This window comes from Rhincodon typus, chromosome 18 (genome assembly GCF_021869965.1).
Source record: "Rhincodon typus isolate 14 chromosome 18, sRhiTyp1.1, whole genome shotgun sequence".
Lineage (NCBI taxonomy): Eukaryota > Metazoa > Chordata > Chondrichthyes > Orectolobiformes > Rhincodontidae > Rhincodon > Rhincodon typus.
This window is the reverse complement of record NC_063349.1, coordinates 42928017-42943984: the sequence shown is the minus strand read 5'-3', so window position 1 is coordinate 42943984 and position 15968 is coordinate 42928017. Positions and strand designations below refer to the sequence as shown.

General features: G+C 44.7%; 2 protein-coding genes across 2 annotated transcripts in view; one reads left to right on the top strand and one right to left on the bottom strand.

Annotated features, from left to right (window-relative positions):
• The window catches only part of utp20 (UTP20 small subunit processome component), a 104373-nt gene extending 104120 nt beyond the window's left edge, over nucleotides 1-253 (bottom strand). Inside the window, exon 1 of the mRNA XM_048607932.1 lies at nucleotides 203-253. Within this exon, the coding sequence (XP_048463889.1) occupies nucleotides 203-253 (51 nt within the window). The remainder of the gene's footprint in view (nucleotides 1-202) is intronic.
• A 12031-nt stretch (nucleotides 254-12284) lies between these two features.
• The window catches only part of LOC109914867 (sodium-coupled monocarboxylate transporter 1-like), a 30497-nt gene continuing 26813 nt past the window's right edge, over nucleotides 12285-15968 (top strand). The window contains exon 1 of the mRNA XM_048607931.1: nucleotides 12285-12687. Coding sequence (XP_048463888.1) covers nucleotides 12337-12687 — 351 coding nt within the window. The 5' untranslated portion in view covers nucleotides 12285-12336. The remainder of the gene's footprint in view (nucleotides 12688-15968) is intronic.

The window sequence follows — 15968 nt, the reverse complement described above, 5'->3', positions numbered from 1 at the left end:
TTCATGGTGAAAGGAGAGTTGGGACGGGGCTGCCACCCCACCGGAGGTGACGGTGACACGGGCAGTCAGAGAGCTTTCCTTCACTCAGACTACACACGCCGCCAGCTCCTGGGCGCCGCCATCTTCACCGCGGGATTGTGGGACATACCAAACCTCGGCCAATCAGGAGGCCACAGGCTCACCGCCCGCACATGCGCGGCACCGCCACCGCGTTCGCCCCGCCCTCCTCGCCCGCAGAGCCCTGGGAAAGCATTCAGCCCCTCATTCCTGTTCCCCCATTCAACAAGATCATGACCTTAGCTCTGCCTTTTCGCTTGCTCTCTGTAACCCTCCATTCTCCTAGAGCCCACAAACCATAAAGAGAAGTCCTACAAAGTCTTCTACAGGCGCGTAAACAGTAAAAGACTGGTTTAAGAAGGAATGAGCAGAGACCAAAAAGGGGATTTCCATATGTGGACAGAGGGTATAGTTATGGTGTTAAATGAATACTTTGCATCTGTCTTCACAAAAGAGAAGGATGCTGCCAGGTCCATGGACAGTGGAGGAAACTCTCGTCACTAGAAAGTTCAAGAATAACTTGGCAGAAGTCTTATAGGAATCATAGGATAGGATCCCTACAGTGTGGTAACACACCATTTGGCCCAACAAGTCCACACCAACTCTCTGAAGAGCATCCCAGCCAGACTCACCCCAGTACCCTATCCCTGTAACCCTGGATTTCCCATGCTAATCCACCTAATTTACACATCCCTAGACACCTTGGGCAATTTAGTATGGCCAACCCATCTAACCTGCACATCTTTGGACTGTGGGAGGAAACTCACACAGACATGGGGAGAACATGCAAACTCCACACAGACAGATAATTTCAAGGATTGCAGATGGCACTGAATTGGAAGAATTGCAAACTGTGAGGAAGACTGTGGAACTCTGAAAGGACATTGACACGTGTGGAACAGACAGATGAGTGACAATAAAGTTCAATGCAGAAAATGTGAGGTGATGCACTTTGTTTGGAAGAACATTGAAAGATGATATAAAATAGGAAGTCAAATTCTAAAGAGATGCTGGAGCAGAGGGATCTAGGAGTATATGTGCACAGATCAGTGAAGGTAGCCGGACAGGTGGAGAGAGCAGCTAATGAAGCATACAATGCTCCTGCCTTTATTAATGGGACCAGACAGTATAAAGCAGGCAGATGGTTTTGAACTTGTGCAAACACTTGTAAAACCTCAGCTGGAGTAATGTGTACAGTTGTGGGCACTTACAGGAAAGGTGAAAATGCATTGAAGAGAGTGCTGAAGTGATTTACAAGAATAGTTCCAGAAATGACAAACTTCAGTTATGAGGATAGATTGAAGAAGTTGGGAGTGTTCTCCCTGGAGAAAAGAAAGGCTGAGAGGCAAGGTATTACATACCTCCGGAGCAGTTATGACTTGAACTGAGGCCTTCTGGCCACAAGGGAGGGACACTACCACTACACCACAAGAACCTTAAAATATCTAAGCTGAGATGATTTGAAATCAATCTGTCATGACATACCTCGGGAGCAAGTAGGACTTGACCCTAGGTCTCTGATCGCGAAGTAGGGACACTACTATTGTGCCACAAGAGCCTTAAACTGTTTCTGTCTGTTCACTTGATTAACACCCTTCATCATTTTTAACACAAATATTACATTAATCCCATCATCGTACCTCAGATGATGATCAACAGCTTAATGCTAAACTTTGTTTCCATTTTAAACTGGGTAGATTTCTGAAGGAGGGTCTCGACCCGAAACGTCAACTTTCTTGTTCCTCTGATGCTGCCTGGCCTGCTGTGTTCCTCCAGCTCCACACTGTGTTATCTCAGACCCCAGCATCGGCAGTTCCTACTATCTCTGATCTAATGATAGGCACTGTGTTTCCAGTTTTGCAAGCAGGTTAGCTACAGTCAGATCCTTGTCTGTTGTGAACTGTCAGGGAATATGCTGTTTGATACAATCTGCCAATGTTTCAGACATAGGGCTACATAACTAGCATCAGACCCACACTGAAATTCATACAAAATATCACTCATTTGTGAGATGTGTAGAAAATCTATTAAGTTTGATTGCAGCATTCTATTAGTGGCAAACACCATTCATGTTGCTACTTTGTAGTAGCAAGACAAAACAGCTAGCTTCTGCAGTTGCTCAAGTGTTTGAGTTCAGGGTAATAGGAGGTATACTGGTCACTTTTCAGAGACAAAAGTGATAGCCTTAGGGTGGATCATGAATTTGCATGATAAACGGGGAGAAATGATCTTTCAGAGTAACTACGACCTGCAGAATGGTTTTGATGCACCCTAATGCAACATCAAGCTTACACACTCAAAAATTTCTCGGGCTGTATTCAAAAGGCTGCCAATAAGGCAAGTCTTATACTTCATGGAATGAAAGGAATCTCAGTAGACAGCAATCAAGAACCCTCTGGCTGATTTCTCAACAAGGATCTCAAGCAAGCTCATTTCATTGCTGAATTTCAAGGGGACACTAGGCTAAGGATGGAGCCTATTAAGACATCTAAGAAAATTCTTACATGCAGCTGCCAATTCAAGTATTGCAAATGCATCATTTACATGTAAGAGATAGGATGTCAGGTGTCATTTCTGTGAGGACAAAATTTTAGTGGAACCCAACTAAGAGTTGGACGAGAGGGAATCCTAAGGCAACGCCATTTGTTATTTACATGGTGTCATTAAAAGGGAACTCAACCAGACAATGCTGGGGTCATAAGTTAAATAAACAAATAATTCATTCAGTGGTGGCAGGTCTAGATCACCATGATATATTGCTGCACAGGATCATCCACGTCTCAGTCCACTCTTAGTCCATTTAATCCGCTCAGTTACCTTCTGACACAATTCCTCTTTGGACTGCCCAGGAATGATTCTCAGACTGTTACATACAGTTTGTTGAATTTCTTATTCCTGGAGTACGTAATTCTGTCATCTTCTACGAATCAGCCATCCCTGTTAAACCTGAGTGTTGCACAATGTCTGAATGAGTTCCCTTCGTCCACTAGACCAATGGATCAGCCAGGAAAGTCATAGAATCCAATTTGTACCTAATATACCATATAAAGGAAAGTGCAGTTTGGCTGGTGCTATCCATACATACGTTGGCAGAATATTGGTCTGTGATGCTGACACAACTAAAGCAGAAGAAACAGACTTGAGCAGGGCTTTATTAAGGATAATTGAGACATGTATCATGCCATCAGGTCCTGGTTGGACTGAATACATTCCTCGCTCTTTCACTTTGGTTTCTGGTGCATCTTGCTGGTTCTCTCCTGAATTATTTTCCAGCTTTTCTCTCTTTAACTTATTCTAGGACATTTATTGCCAGGACTGATTCCACACCAACTGTCACAGGTGCACTTTGTTTCAACTAGCTAACTAACTCATTCATCCATGCCAGAAACAGACTCCATAGTCCCAGGGATAGTAGGAACTGCAGATGCTGGAGAATCTGAGATAACAAGGTGTGGAGCTAGATGAACACAGCAGGCCAAGCAGCATCAGAGGAGCAGGAAGGCTGAAGGGTCTAGGCCCGAAACGTCAGCCTTCCTGCTCCTCTGATCCATAGTCCCAGGGTTTTGTTTTCTGTGTGTTGAGTCATTTTTTGTATTGATTAGAGAGACATTTGTTCCTGTGGGACTGAAACAGCAGCAGAATCCAGTCCTTAATGCTCACACAGACTGTAATCTCCTGCCAAACTCAGACAGGTATTAATCCTTGCTTAGAGCAACTTTCACATTGAATGACTCTTTAACCACCTTGAACCTTACATCTGACATCCTGCCCTTCACCTCATCACCTCTTCTCCTCTTCCAGCAACAAAATTGCTGAGGGACAGGGAAGCATAGCATGATGTGGACTGCGGGCTCCTGTGTCTGGAATTCTGTTAGGATGAGGGCGTAGAACTCTAGCTCCCCGGCAACTGCCACATGCAATGCTCACGGCAGACATCAAACATCTAGCATGACAGAGGCTGAATGAATTTGAACATGTGAACAGGCAAATTAGGAGCAGGCCACTTTGCCCTACAAACTACTGTTTACCGCTCACGTTTGGACATAGAGCAGTTTTTCCGCTGCCTCCGCCTCCACGCTTACTTCTTCAACCGTGTACCTAACCCTCCCTCTACTGACCCCTTCTCCCACTTCCAACACACCCCATCCTCCTGGACACCACCCCAAGGCCTCCTACCCTCCCTTGACCTCTTCATCTCCAACTGCCGTTGAGACGTCAATCGCCTCAACCTCTCCAACCCTCTCACCCACTCCAATCTCTCCCCCGCAGAACGTGCAGCCCTCCGCTCCAACCCCAACCTCACCATAAAACCCGCGGACAAGGGAGGCGCAGTTGTAGTATGGCACACTGACCTCTACATCGCCGAGGCCAGACGCCAACTCTCCGACACCTCCTCCTACCGCCCCCTTGATCTTGACCCCACCCCCGAGCACCAAACCATCATCTCCCAAACCATCCACAACCTCATCACCTCAGGTGACCTCCCACCCACGGCCTCCAACCTCATCGTTCCCCAACCCCGCACCGCCCGCTTCTATCTCCTTCCCAAAATCCACAAACCTGAATGCCCCGGTCGACCCATTGTCTCCGCCTGCTCCTGCCCCACCGAACTGATCTCCAACTACCTGGACTCCATTTTCTCCCCCTTGGTCCAGGAACTCCCTACCTACGTCCGTGATACCACCCACGCCCTCCACCTCCTCCAGAACTTCCAATTCCCCAGTCCCCAACACCTCATCTTTACCATGGATGTCCAGTCCCTATACACCTGCATTCCCCATACAGATGGCCTAAAGGCCCTCTGCTTCTTCCTGTCCCGCAGGCCCGACCAGTCCCCTTCCACTGACACCCTCATCCGCTTGGCCGAACTCGTCCTCACCCTCAACAACTTCTCTTTCAATTCCTCCCACTTCCTACAGACAAAGGGGGTGGCCATGGGTACCCGCATGGGCCCAAGCTATGCCTGCCTCTTTGTAGGTTACGTGGAACAATCCCTCTTCCGTACCTACACTGGCCCTAAACCCCACCTCTTCCTCCGTTACATTGATGACTGTATCGGCGCCGCCTCGTGCTCCCACGAGGAGCTCGAACAGTTCATCCACTTCACCAACACCTTCCACCCCAACCTTAAGTTCACCTGGACCATCTCTAATACCTCTTTCCCCTTCCTGGACCTCTCTGTCTCCATCTCAGGCAACCACCTAGAAACCAATATCCATTTCAAGCCCACCGACTCCCACAGCTACCTAGAATACACCTCCTCCCACCCACCTTCCTGCAAAAATGCCATCCCCTATTCTCAATTCCTTCGCCTCCGCCACATCTGCTCCCAGGATGAGGCATTCCACTCCCGTACATCTCAGATATCCTCGTTTTTCAAGGACCGCAACTTCCCCCCCTCAGTGGTCGACAACGCCCTCAACCGTGTCTCCCACATTTCCCGCAACTCATCCCTCACACCCCGTCCCCGCAATAACAATCAAAAAAGAATCCCCCTCGTCCTCACGTACCACCCCACCAACCTCCAGATCCAACGCATCATCCTCTGACACTTCCGCCATCTGCAATCTGACCCCACCACCAAAGACATCTTTCCCTCCCCACCCTTATCTGCTTTCCGGAGGGACCACTCTCTCCGTGACTCCCTTGTCCGCTCCACACTCCCCTCCAGCCCCACCACACCTGTCACTTTTCCCTGCAACCGCAGGAAGTGCTACACCTGCCCCCATACCTCCTCCCTCACCCCCATCCCAGGCCCCAAGAAGACTTTCCACATCAAGCAGATGTTCACCTGCACGTCTGCCAATGTGGTATACTGCATTCGCTGTACCCGTTGTGGCCTCCTCTACATCGGGGAAACCAAGCGGAGGCTCGGGGACCGCTTTGCAGAACACCTACGCTCGGTTCGCAATAAACAACTGCACCTCCCAGTCGTGAACCATTTCAACTCCCCCTCCCATTCCTCAGACGACATGTCCATCCTGGGCCTCCTGCAGTGCCACAACGATGCCACCTGAAGGTTGCAGGAACAGCAACTCATATTCCTCTTGGGAACACTGCAGCCCAATGGTATCAATGTGGATTTCACCAGCTTCAAAATCTCCCCTCCCCCTACCGCATCCCAAAACCAGCCCAGCTCGTCCCCGCCTCCCTAACCTGTTCTTCCTCCCACCTATCCCCTCCTCCCACCTCAAGCCTCACCCCCATCTCCTACCGACTAACCTCATCCCGCCCCCTTGACCTGTCCGTCCTCCCTGGACTGACCTATCCCCTCCCTAACTACCCACCTACACTCACCTTTACTGGTTCCATCCCCGCCTCTTTGACCTGTCTGTTTCCTCTCCACCTATCTTCTCCTCCATCCATCTTCTATCCGCCTCCCCCTCTCTCCCTATTTATTTCAGAACCCCCTTCCCCTCCCCCATTTCTGATGAAGGGTCTAGGCCCGAAACATCTTCCTTTCTGCTCCTATGATGCTGCTTGGCCTGTTGTATTCATCCAGCCCTGCACCTTGTTGTCTCGGATTCTCCAGCATCTGCAGTTCCTGCTATCACTGTTTAACAAGATCAGGGTTGGTCTGCATACTCACATTCCCACCTACACCTGATAACCTTTCACTCCATTGATCATCAAGAACTTATCTATCTTCGCCTTAAAAAGATTCAAGGACTCTGCTTCCTTTGAAGAAGAGAATTCTAAAGCCTCGTGATCCTCTGTGAGAAAAAAAATTACTCGTTGCCTCATTCTCAAATGGGTGACCCCTTACTTTTAAACAGTGACCCCTAGTTCTTCTCCACATAATCTCCACATCTACCCTGTCAAGGACCCTCAGGATCTTATATGATTCAATCAAGTCTTCTAAACTCCAGCAGATGCAAGCCACGCTTGTTCAACCTTCCTTCATATGATAACCTTAATTGATTAAACTTCTGTAAACTGTCTCTAACACATTAACATTCTTTATTAATTAAGGAGACCAGTACAGTACACAATACTGCAAATGGGATCTGTCTAATGTCCTGCGTAATGGTTATGAGAGGCAATGGACGAGTGATAATAATTACTGGACTATTAATTCAGAGACCCACGGAATGTCAGTGGACCTGGGTTCAAATCCTGCAAGGGCAGATAGTAGAAATTGCATTTGATTTAAGAAAAAGGGAAAAATCAGGATTTAAGAATCTAATGATGAGCATGAAACTATCATCAGTTGATTCACTAATTTCCTTTCAGGAAGGTAATTGCCATCCTTATCTGGTTTGGCCTATATGTAACTCCGGACTCCAGTAATGTGATTGTCTGTTAACTATTAATTGTGTCAGGGCAAGTAGGGCCTGGCCAGCAATGCCCCACATCCTGTGAATGAATACAAAAAAATAACTGAAGCATAACCTCCCTACTTCTCAGTTACAGCAACAATCACATCCAGTTGGTAGCAATTTGATTTTAACTTTAAACCTGATTAACCAATCCTCATTAAATATTAGACCCCAGCAAGTACCAGTCTGATGCACAATGGTAAATGTTATTCTTTCGCATTCTTTTCACAGTAGAAAAGTTAATAGTTAAGTGAGCATGTTCTACCTGTGAACTTGTCATAGTATAATCGCCGTTGAAAATCTGGACTGGAATTGCTGCTGAAATCCAACAGCAGGACATCTTTTTCATTCACTCGTGGGGTGTGTGTGTTGATGGCTGGCCAGCATTTATTACCCATCCTTAATTGCCCTTGAGAACGTGGTGGTGAGCTGCCTTCTCAAACTGTTACAGACCCTGTGCGATATGTAGGTAGACCACAATGCCCTTCGGGAGGGAATTTCAGCATTTTGACCCAGGGACAGCGAAGAAAATGTGATTTATTTCCAAGTCTGGATGGTGAGTGCCCAGAAGGAGAACTTGCAGGTGGTGGTGTTCCCATGTATCTACTGCCCTGTCCAGATGATTGTAGTCGTAAGTTGGGAAGATGCTGTCTAAGGATCTTTGATGAATTTCTGCAGTGCATCTTATAGATGCTGTTTTTGAGTGTCAGTGGTGGAGGAAGTGGTTGCTTGTGATGTGGTTTCAATCAAGTGGGCTTCTTTGTTCTGGATGGTGTCAAGCTTAATGAGTTTTGTTGGAGCTCCACTCATTCAGGCAAGTAGGGAGTATTCAATCACACTCCTGACTTGTTCCTTGTAGATGGTGGACAGGTTTTGGGGAGTCAGGAGGTGAGTGACTTGCCGCAGTTTTACTACCGTCTGACCTGCTCTTGTATCCAATATATTTATATGGCGAGTCCAGTTGAGTTTCTGGTCAATGGTGAACCCCAGGATGTTTATAGTGGGTGATTCAGCGATGCTGCAAATATCATGGACGTTGGCATTTCCTGACTCCTTTTTTCTCTATTAATATCTCCAAATCCTACTCATGTAACCTATTGGTTTTAAGTCATTAGATGACAGGATTACAAGGGCATCATTACTTTCAAAACATGTAGCAATCCTTGGTTTTTAAAGTTGTTCTTTTCTCATTTCAGTCCATGACTAAAAATATCTTAAAAAATAAAACGACACAGTCCTTACATATGCAATTCCCTTTTGAAAGCCACAACTGAATCTGCCACCACCACATTCACAAGCAGTGCACTTCAGAATCTAACTACTCACTGAATAAAAATGTTTTTCCTCATGATACATTCAATTCTTTTGCAAAAGACCTTAGATCTTTGTCCTTTAGTTCTTTCTCAATCATCTGCCAACAGGAACAGTTTGTCCTTAATGACTCTGTTCTGAACCCCCTCATGAAATTGAATACCTCTGTCAATTCTCCTTTCAACCTTATTTTCTTCAAGGAGAAAGTAGAAAGAAATTATGTCTTAATCATTCATTTACAGGATATGGGCATCACTACAAGTGCAGTATTTATTGTCCGTCCCTTGAGTAAGTAGAAGAGGAGCCACTTATTGAACTGCTGCTGTCCATGTGACATAGAAACACCCACAGTACTGTTAAGGAATGATATCTAAGGATAATTTCTTGGAAACTGAACTGGAAGTATATATTTTTTAAATTCACTCGTAGGACATGGGCATCATTGGCTGGCCAGCATTTATTGCCTGTTCCTGGCTGCCCTTGAATTGAGTTTCAGAGGGCAGTTGAGAGTCAACCACGTTGCTGTGGGTCTGGAGGACAGACGAGGTGAGGATTTCCTGAAGGACATTAGTCAGGCAGAGGGATTTTTCAAACAATCAGTCATGGATTCATGGTCATCAGTAGATTTTTAATTCCAAATTAAAAAAAAGATTTCAAATTCCACTATCTGCCATGGTGGGTTTTATACCTGAGTCCCAGAATAGTAGCTGAGTTTCTGGATTAATAGTTGAGCTATTGCCTATGGACCATCGTTTATTGCAAAAAGCATTCAAACTAATGTACTAAGTACCAGAAAACCTGGTTTGAACACAACACACAACACTTAATTTTCAGGATAAGCTGGCCAATTACCTACCCCTATTAACCCTGAGGAATGTTTCATAACCTATGGGCTTTCTGGGGCATTTCACAAGACAGTTAATATTCAGACTCTTTGATGTCACATACAGACCCAAACCAGGTAATGAGAAATAAAAACAGGAAGTATTGGAGAAACTCGGAAGGTCTTGAGTAAATGTTCTGAGTCCAGTATGAGTCTAATGTTGACAGAAGAGGAGGAGAACTAAGTGGAGTAGATTGTGAGGACGCTCAGAGCAAAAGACAAAGGCAGTGATACTGGTGGTAAATGAGAGATCGAGATGTGAAATAGGTATAAATGTTAGATGTGAAATGAAGAAAATTGGCTGATTCTGCTGAGAGCAAAGCCAAGCAAGACACAACAACATAAGGTGCAGGATGGAGGAAAATTGGGATACAGGGGTCACAGCCTGAAGTTGTAAAACTCAATTCTGAGTCCCAAAGGCTGTAAAGTGTGGTGCTCCTCCAGGTTTGTTGTGCTTCATTGTAATACCCTTCGTTAATGGGTATTAGTGTGTTAATAACAGTCCAACAATTTCATAGACTTTCTCACTGATTCCAGCTTTTCTACTTTCAGCAAATTAATATTTTTTTGAATAAAGTGCATGAATATTATAGATGCAGTTAAGGGGTAGTTCCAGAAACAAATAAGCACATAGGGAATACAAATAACTGCATGATAGTACAAGCAAAAACATTAATAAAAGGAGGCGCAAAGTCAAAGCTTTACATCAGGACTTTATTCTTGTATGGGATATGAGTGTCACTGACAAGGTCAGTATTTGTTGTCTATCCCTATTTTGACCAGGTTCTCTAGACCATTGCAGAGGGCAGGTAAGAGTCAACCACATTACTGTGGGTTTGGAGCCACATGTAAGCCAGATTTCCTTCCCTAAAGGACATTAGTGAACCAGCTGGGTTTATAACAATTGAAAATCATTACATGCTCGCCATTTTGTAGATTTTTTTTAATTCCAGATTTTATTGACTTCAGTTTCACCATCTACTGTGGTAGCATTCAAACCCATGTCCCCAACCCATTAACCTGATGCTGTGGTCTAGTGATTTTACTCCTACACCAACACTTCCCCTCAACTGGAACTGGGATGCAAGAAACTAACCTAGATTTTGTACAGCATGAAAAGAGGATGCTGATTCGTTGGTCAATGGTTGGACTGGAGATTCAGCAGGAACCATTAACTGTCAATCTTCGTTAGTTGATCAAAAAAAAACCAGGCCAGGCAGGTAGACTCTGATCGGTCAAGCCATTGCATGGGATATGAAGCAGGGATTGGCAATCTCTGTAACCCTTTCCACCTTGCAAAAGATGGAATGTATGGCCAAGTTCCTTTTGTGTACAAAGAATACTCACTATTCCTGTTCATGAATATATGTAGCTTCTAGCAGATGTAAATGAAAGACATCCCAAACTCGACTGATAATCCAAAATCGGTTTCCAGTGGAATTCGTGGTGCAGTCAAAATTATTTAGTAAATCAAAAAAAAGGGGACGAGAAGAATGAAAAAGAAATAGAAGGAGGTGCTCATAGGATGTGATGAAGAGGAGTGGGAGCAGGGTCCTATGAAGCATGAATGTTGACACAAGCCAATTAGGTCGAAAAGCTGTTCATATACTGTAAATTAATATTATTTAATGTCAATCAATATTACTTTTTAAACTGAATTCACATTCTAAAACTGCTCCTGTGCGATTTGTACTCACTTCAACCTGATTATTGGTTATGCCTTCTGAATTAATTACCACTAACAATTTTATTTTATGAAAGTATATGTGCTTCCTATTGGAAGATAAGGGGAGCCAACAGGAATCCTTCGGTAGTTTAATGGTCAGCAGCATTTAGTTAACAAGGATAATAAGGTACATATTTATTTCAAATTGGAAGGGAGGGATGGTGCAGCTACAAGGAACACCTCTCTGAAGACCTGCTCCTACCAAGCCAATCCATTAAAAGTTGTTGTGCATCATTGAAGGTCAGGGCCAAAAGGGAGCATGGGAATGTCAGAATGGAAAGTTGCTTCAGCCAAATAAGAGAATTATTAAAACAGCAGAATTTCAGTCAAACATTACTGCAGATTTCCGTGTTATTCTGGAGAAGCTTAAATGGGTCAGTGAATACCTGAATCAGATAGACAGGGAGGTCCTAGATTCTAAACCATGGCCTGTGCTCAGCCTGTGAGCTGGCTGAATTTCCAGATCTACAGATTAAGTTAGAACTATGAGGTCATACTCACTATTCCTGGTCACTGATTTGTGAATGTGCAAGTTTCACCTAGGAATAATGACCAATTGATTAAGATCCCAGAGGCAATTAAGAGCCTATTGATCATTTTCTGTATAACTTCCTTCCTTTTCTGCCTGTCCTCCTTTCTTTCTATCTTTCATTTTCCTTTGCTTTTCCTTCACTTCTGTATTACTGTCATTCATTCTCACCTTTTCACTTTTTTTCTCTTTCCCTATTTCTTCATGTTTCTCCCTCTTTCTAAAGGCTGGCTATCCTCCAAATTATGTATTTTTGCTTAATGAGTTCCTATATGTAGATTGAAACACTATGTTTCCAGATTAACCGCAATCTTTAATGGATCATTTGTTCGAGATTTTTATGAACTCATCCCAAGAGGTGAGTAACTGGGAAGTATGTCAAAATTGGTTTGACATTAACTCAGTAACAGGATCAGAGGTTGGCACCCTTTAATGTTTGTGCTTCCTGCTGCATGGGAAACTTGTAACAAACTGCAGAGAAGCCCTGAGCTAAGGGAAGGAGTTCTGAAGAATGGCAGCACCTGTAACTTCTGGCAATTTCAGTGCCTGGGACTATGTAGTTTTTGCTGCAATCTTGTTGATCTCGGCTGTGGTGGGAATCTATCATGCGGTGATGGGAAGAGGACGGGAGTCACCTGAAGATTTCCTTCTGGGAAGCCGGCAAATGAGCTCCATGCCAGTGGCTCTCAGCCTCACTGCCAGCTTCATGTCTGCAGTGACATTGCTGGGGGCCTCCTACGATACATATCACTTTGGGGCTGTCAACATCTACTTTGCCATTTCTTACATGTTTGTGGTGATTCTCAGTGCCGAGGTCTTCCTGCCAATCTTCTACAGGCTCGGTGTTACCAGCAGCTATGAGGTGAGTGTCCAGGTGAAGGGAAAGATAACACAGGATTGCCAATGGCCTTTGAGTAGTTATAATCATTGTGAATATGTGGTAGTTGATCAGCTCTGGTAAAGGATTCCATAGATGTTTTGCTTTACTGTCCCGGTGGGGTATATATTTCCAGACTTCTCTTTCTTAATCAGTTGCTGGACGACTGAGTGAGGATGACTTGCTTCATCTCTGATTTAGTGCATTTCAAGATGGATGAGAGGACCAATGTGTGGTCTGCAGGCTGTACCTTGTGTGAGGCAGCTTGTATTTGAAGATTTAAGTAAGTGGGTGGTTTGGAGGTGTGTAGGTTCTCTCCGATGCCTCAACTTCACCTCTGCACATTCCTAACAAAGCCTCCCAATATGTTCAGAGATAGTAGGAACTGCCAATGCTGGAGAATCTGAGATAACAAGGTGTAGAGCTGGATGAACACAGCAGGCCAAGCAGCATCAGAGGAGCGGGAAAGCTGACATTTCAGGTCTAGACCCTTCTTCAGAAACGGTCAATATGGTCAGTGCCTTCTGGACTGAGCCTTCTCCATTTTTGTTGGTCACAAGTCAGGGTCTCCTGCGAGTTGATGGGTGTGGAGGACATCCCTCTAGCATTTCCATCGTGACAAAGTTCTGAGTAGAGCAATTGTTTCAGGTCTCTGGGTGTGTGGTTGGCACAAACAATGCCCCACCCAAGTTGAATTTAAGCGATTAGCACTTCAATGTGGGCATGTTGGCTGGGGAGAGGACATTGCTGTCAGATCACCTTCCATACCTCCAGATTACAAGAATCTTTCAAAGGCAGTGCTGATGGTACTTCCCTAGGTTATCCAAGCTCTCCAAACTAATATCTCAACCAATGTAATCTATGTAAGAAATGTGGGAGCCAACCAATATAGGTTATTAAGAAACAAACACAGAGCAACTCAGTATGTCTGGTAGAGTCTGTGGAGATAGAAACAGAATTAATATTTCAAGTCCTGTATGACCCTTATCTGAAGCATAGACTTATACAGCATAGAAACAGGCCCTTCAGCCCACTGTATCAATGACAACCCAATAAACTCTAAACTATACTAATCCCATTTATCTGTTCCTGGTCCATGGCCTATTCTGCACAGGCATTTTAAGTGCTTGTCCAGATGCATCTTAAATGTTGTGAGAGTACCTGCCTCCACCAGCGTGTTAGGCAGCAGGTTCCATATTTCTACCATCCTCTGGTAGAAGAACTTCTTCCTCAGATCTCCTCTAAACCACTTTCTCACCTTACACTTATGCTGTCTGGTCTTGGACACATCTGCCACAAGGAAAAGATTCTTACAATCTACTCTGTCTATACTTCTCATAGTTTTGTACACCTCAATCAGATCCCCTCTCGGCCTCCTCTGCTCCAAGGAAAACAAACCAGCCTATCCCATCTCTCCTCATAACTGAAACCTTTCATCCCAGGCCACACCCTGCTGAATCTTCTCTGTATGCTCTCCTGTGTAATCACATCCTTCTGATAGTATGATAGCCATAACTGCGTACAGTATTCCATCTGTGGCCTAACCAATGTTTTATAAATTTGTACATCATTTACTGTGGAACGTAGTCACAGTTACATAGGCAGCCAATGCTCAGTACTTCATATCAGTTCCCAGTGTTTCACACCAGTGGTCAATATTTCACATCAGCGTTGCTGTTGATTGAAGATAGACATTGCTGAAGTCCATGGAAACCCCTCTGTCTTTCCTCCAGGAAAGCAATGGTCTTCTCGGTATCCAGCTGAGAAGTTACCTGGGGCCCTGAGTTGATGCCTTATATAAGCTACATTTCAGACAGTGAAGCACTCGCTCAGTTGTAGCATTGGGGAATGCCAGCTTAATTTGCAGTGAGGCTTGAAGGTAAAATTTTATGGTCAGAAGGAGTTACATAGGGGTTTCAGATGGGGATTTTGGAGATGTTGTGGGACAATGTCAAACCCTATTAGTGTCAGATATTGCAGGCTTAAGATATTTGAGCTCCTGAGGCATTCTGCACGTCAGCTCACTGCCCAAAACATGGTTTTGCTGCACCCAGGGTTCCCAAGGATTACCAACTCTCTAAGATTTCCCCAGAATTTAAATCTAATTCAGAGGATGTTGCAGCAAGCCAAGAGGAAAAAAAAGAAAGACGTTGTGTTTTTTTTAAACAGAAGAGTCATAGAGAGGTACAGCACTGAAGCAGAACCTTCGGTCCAACTTGTCTGTGCCAGCCACATGTCCTAAATTAATCTTGTCCCATTTGCCAGCATTTGGCCAATATCCTTCTAAAGTTTTCCGATTTGTATACCATCCAGATGCCTTTTAAACATTGTGATTGTATCAGCCTCCACCAATGGTAACCAATGGCAGCTCAGCATGACCTCCCAACTCCCATACCTGATGTACTGACCAATAAAGGCAAGCGCACCAAATGCCTTCTTCACCACCCTGTGCAGGGATCAGTGCTGGAACCTCTACTGTTCAAGATCTACATAAATGATTTGGAGGAAAGCATAGCTGATGTAATTAGTAAGTTTGCAGACAATACAAAGATTAGTGGAGTTGTGGATAATGAGGAGGATTGTCAGGGATACAGCTGGATATAGGTCAGTTGGAGGTATGGGCAGAAAAATGGCAGATGGAGTTTAATCCGGACAAGTGTGAGGTGATGCACTTTGGAAGGTCAAGAGCAGGTGGAAATTATATAGTGAATGGCATAACCCTTAGCAATATTGAAATGCAGAGGGATCTGGGTGTGCAGGTCCACAGATCACTGAAGGTGGCAGTGCAGATATATAAGGCAGTAAAAAAGGCCCGGGGTATGCTTGCCTTCATTGGAAGGGGTATTCAGTATAAGGATAGACAAGTTACGCTGCAGCTTTAAAGAACTTTAGATAGGCCACACTTGGAATATTACACACAGTTCTGTTCACCACACTACCAGAAGGATGTGGATGCTTTGGTGTGGGTACAGAAAAGGTTACCAGGATGTTGCCTGGTATGGAAGATTTTAGCTATGAAGAAAGGTTGGATAAACTGGGTTTGTTTTCACTGGAATGCAGGAGGTTGAGGGGTGACCTGATAGAAGTTTATGAGATTGTGAATGGCATGGATAGAGAGAAAAGTATGAGACATTTTCCCAGGGTGGAGGGGTAAATTACTAAGGGACACAGGTTCAAGGTGTCAAGGGGGTAAGTTTAAAAGAGATGTGTGAGGCAAGTTTTTCAAACAAAGGGTGGTGAGTGCCTGGAGCGCGTTGCCAGAGGAG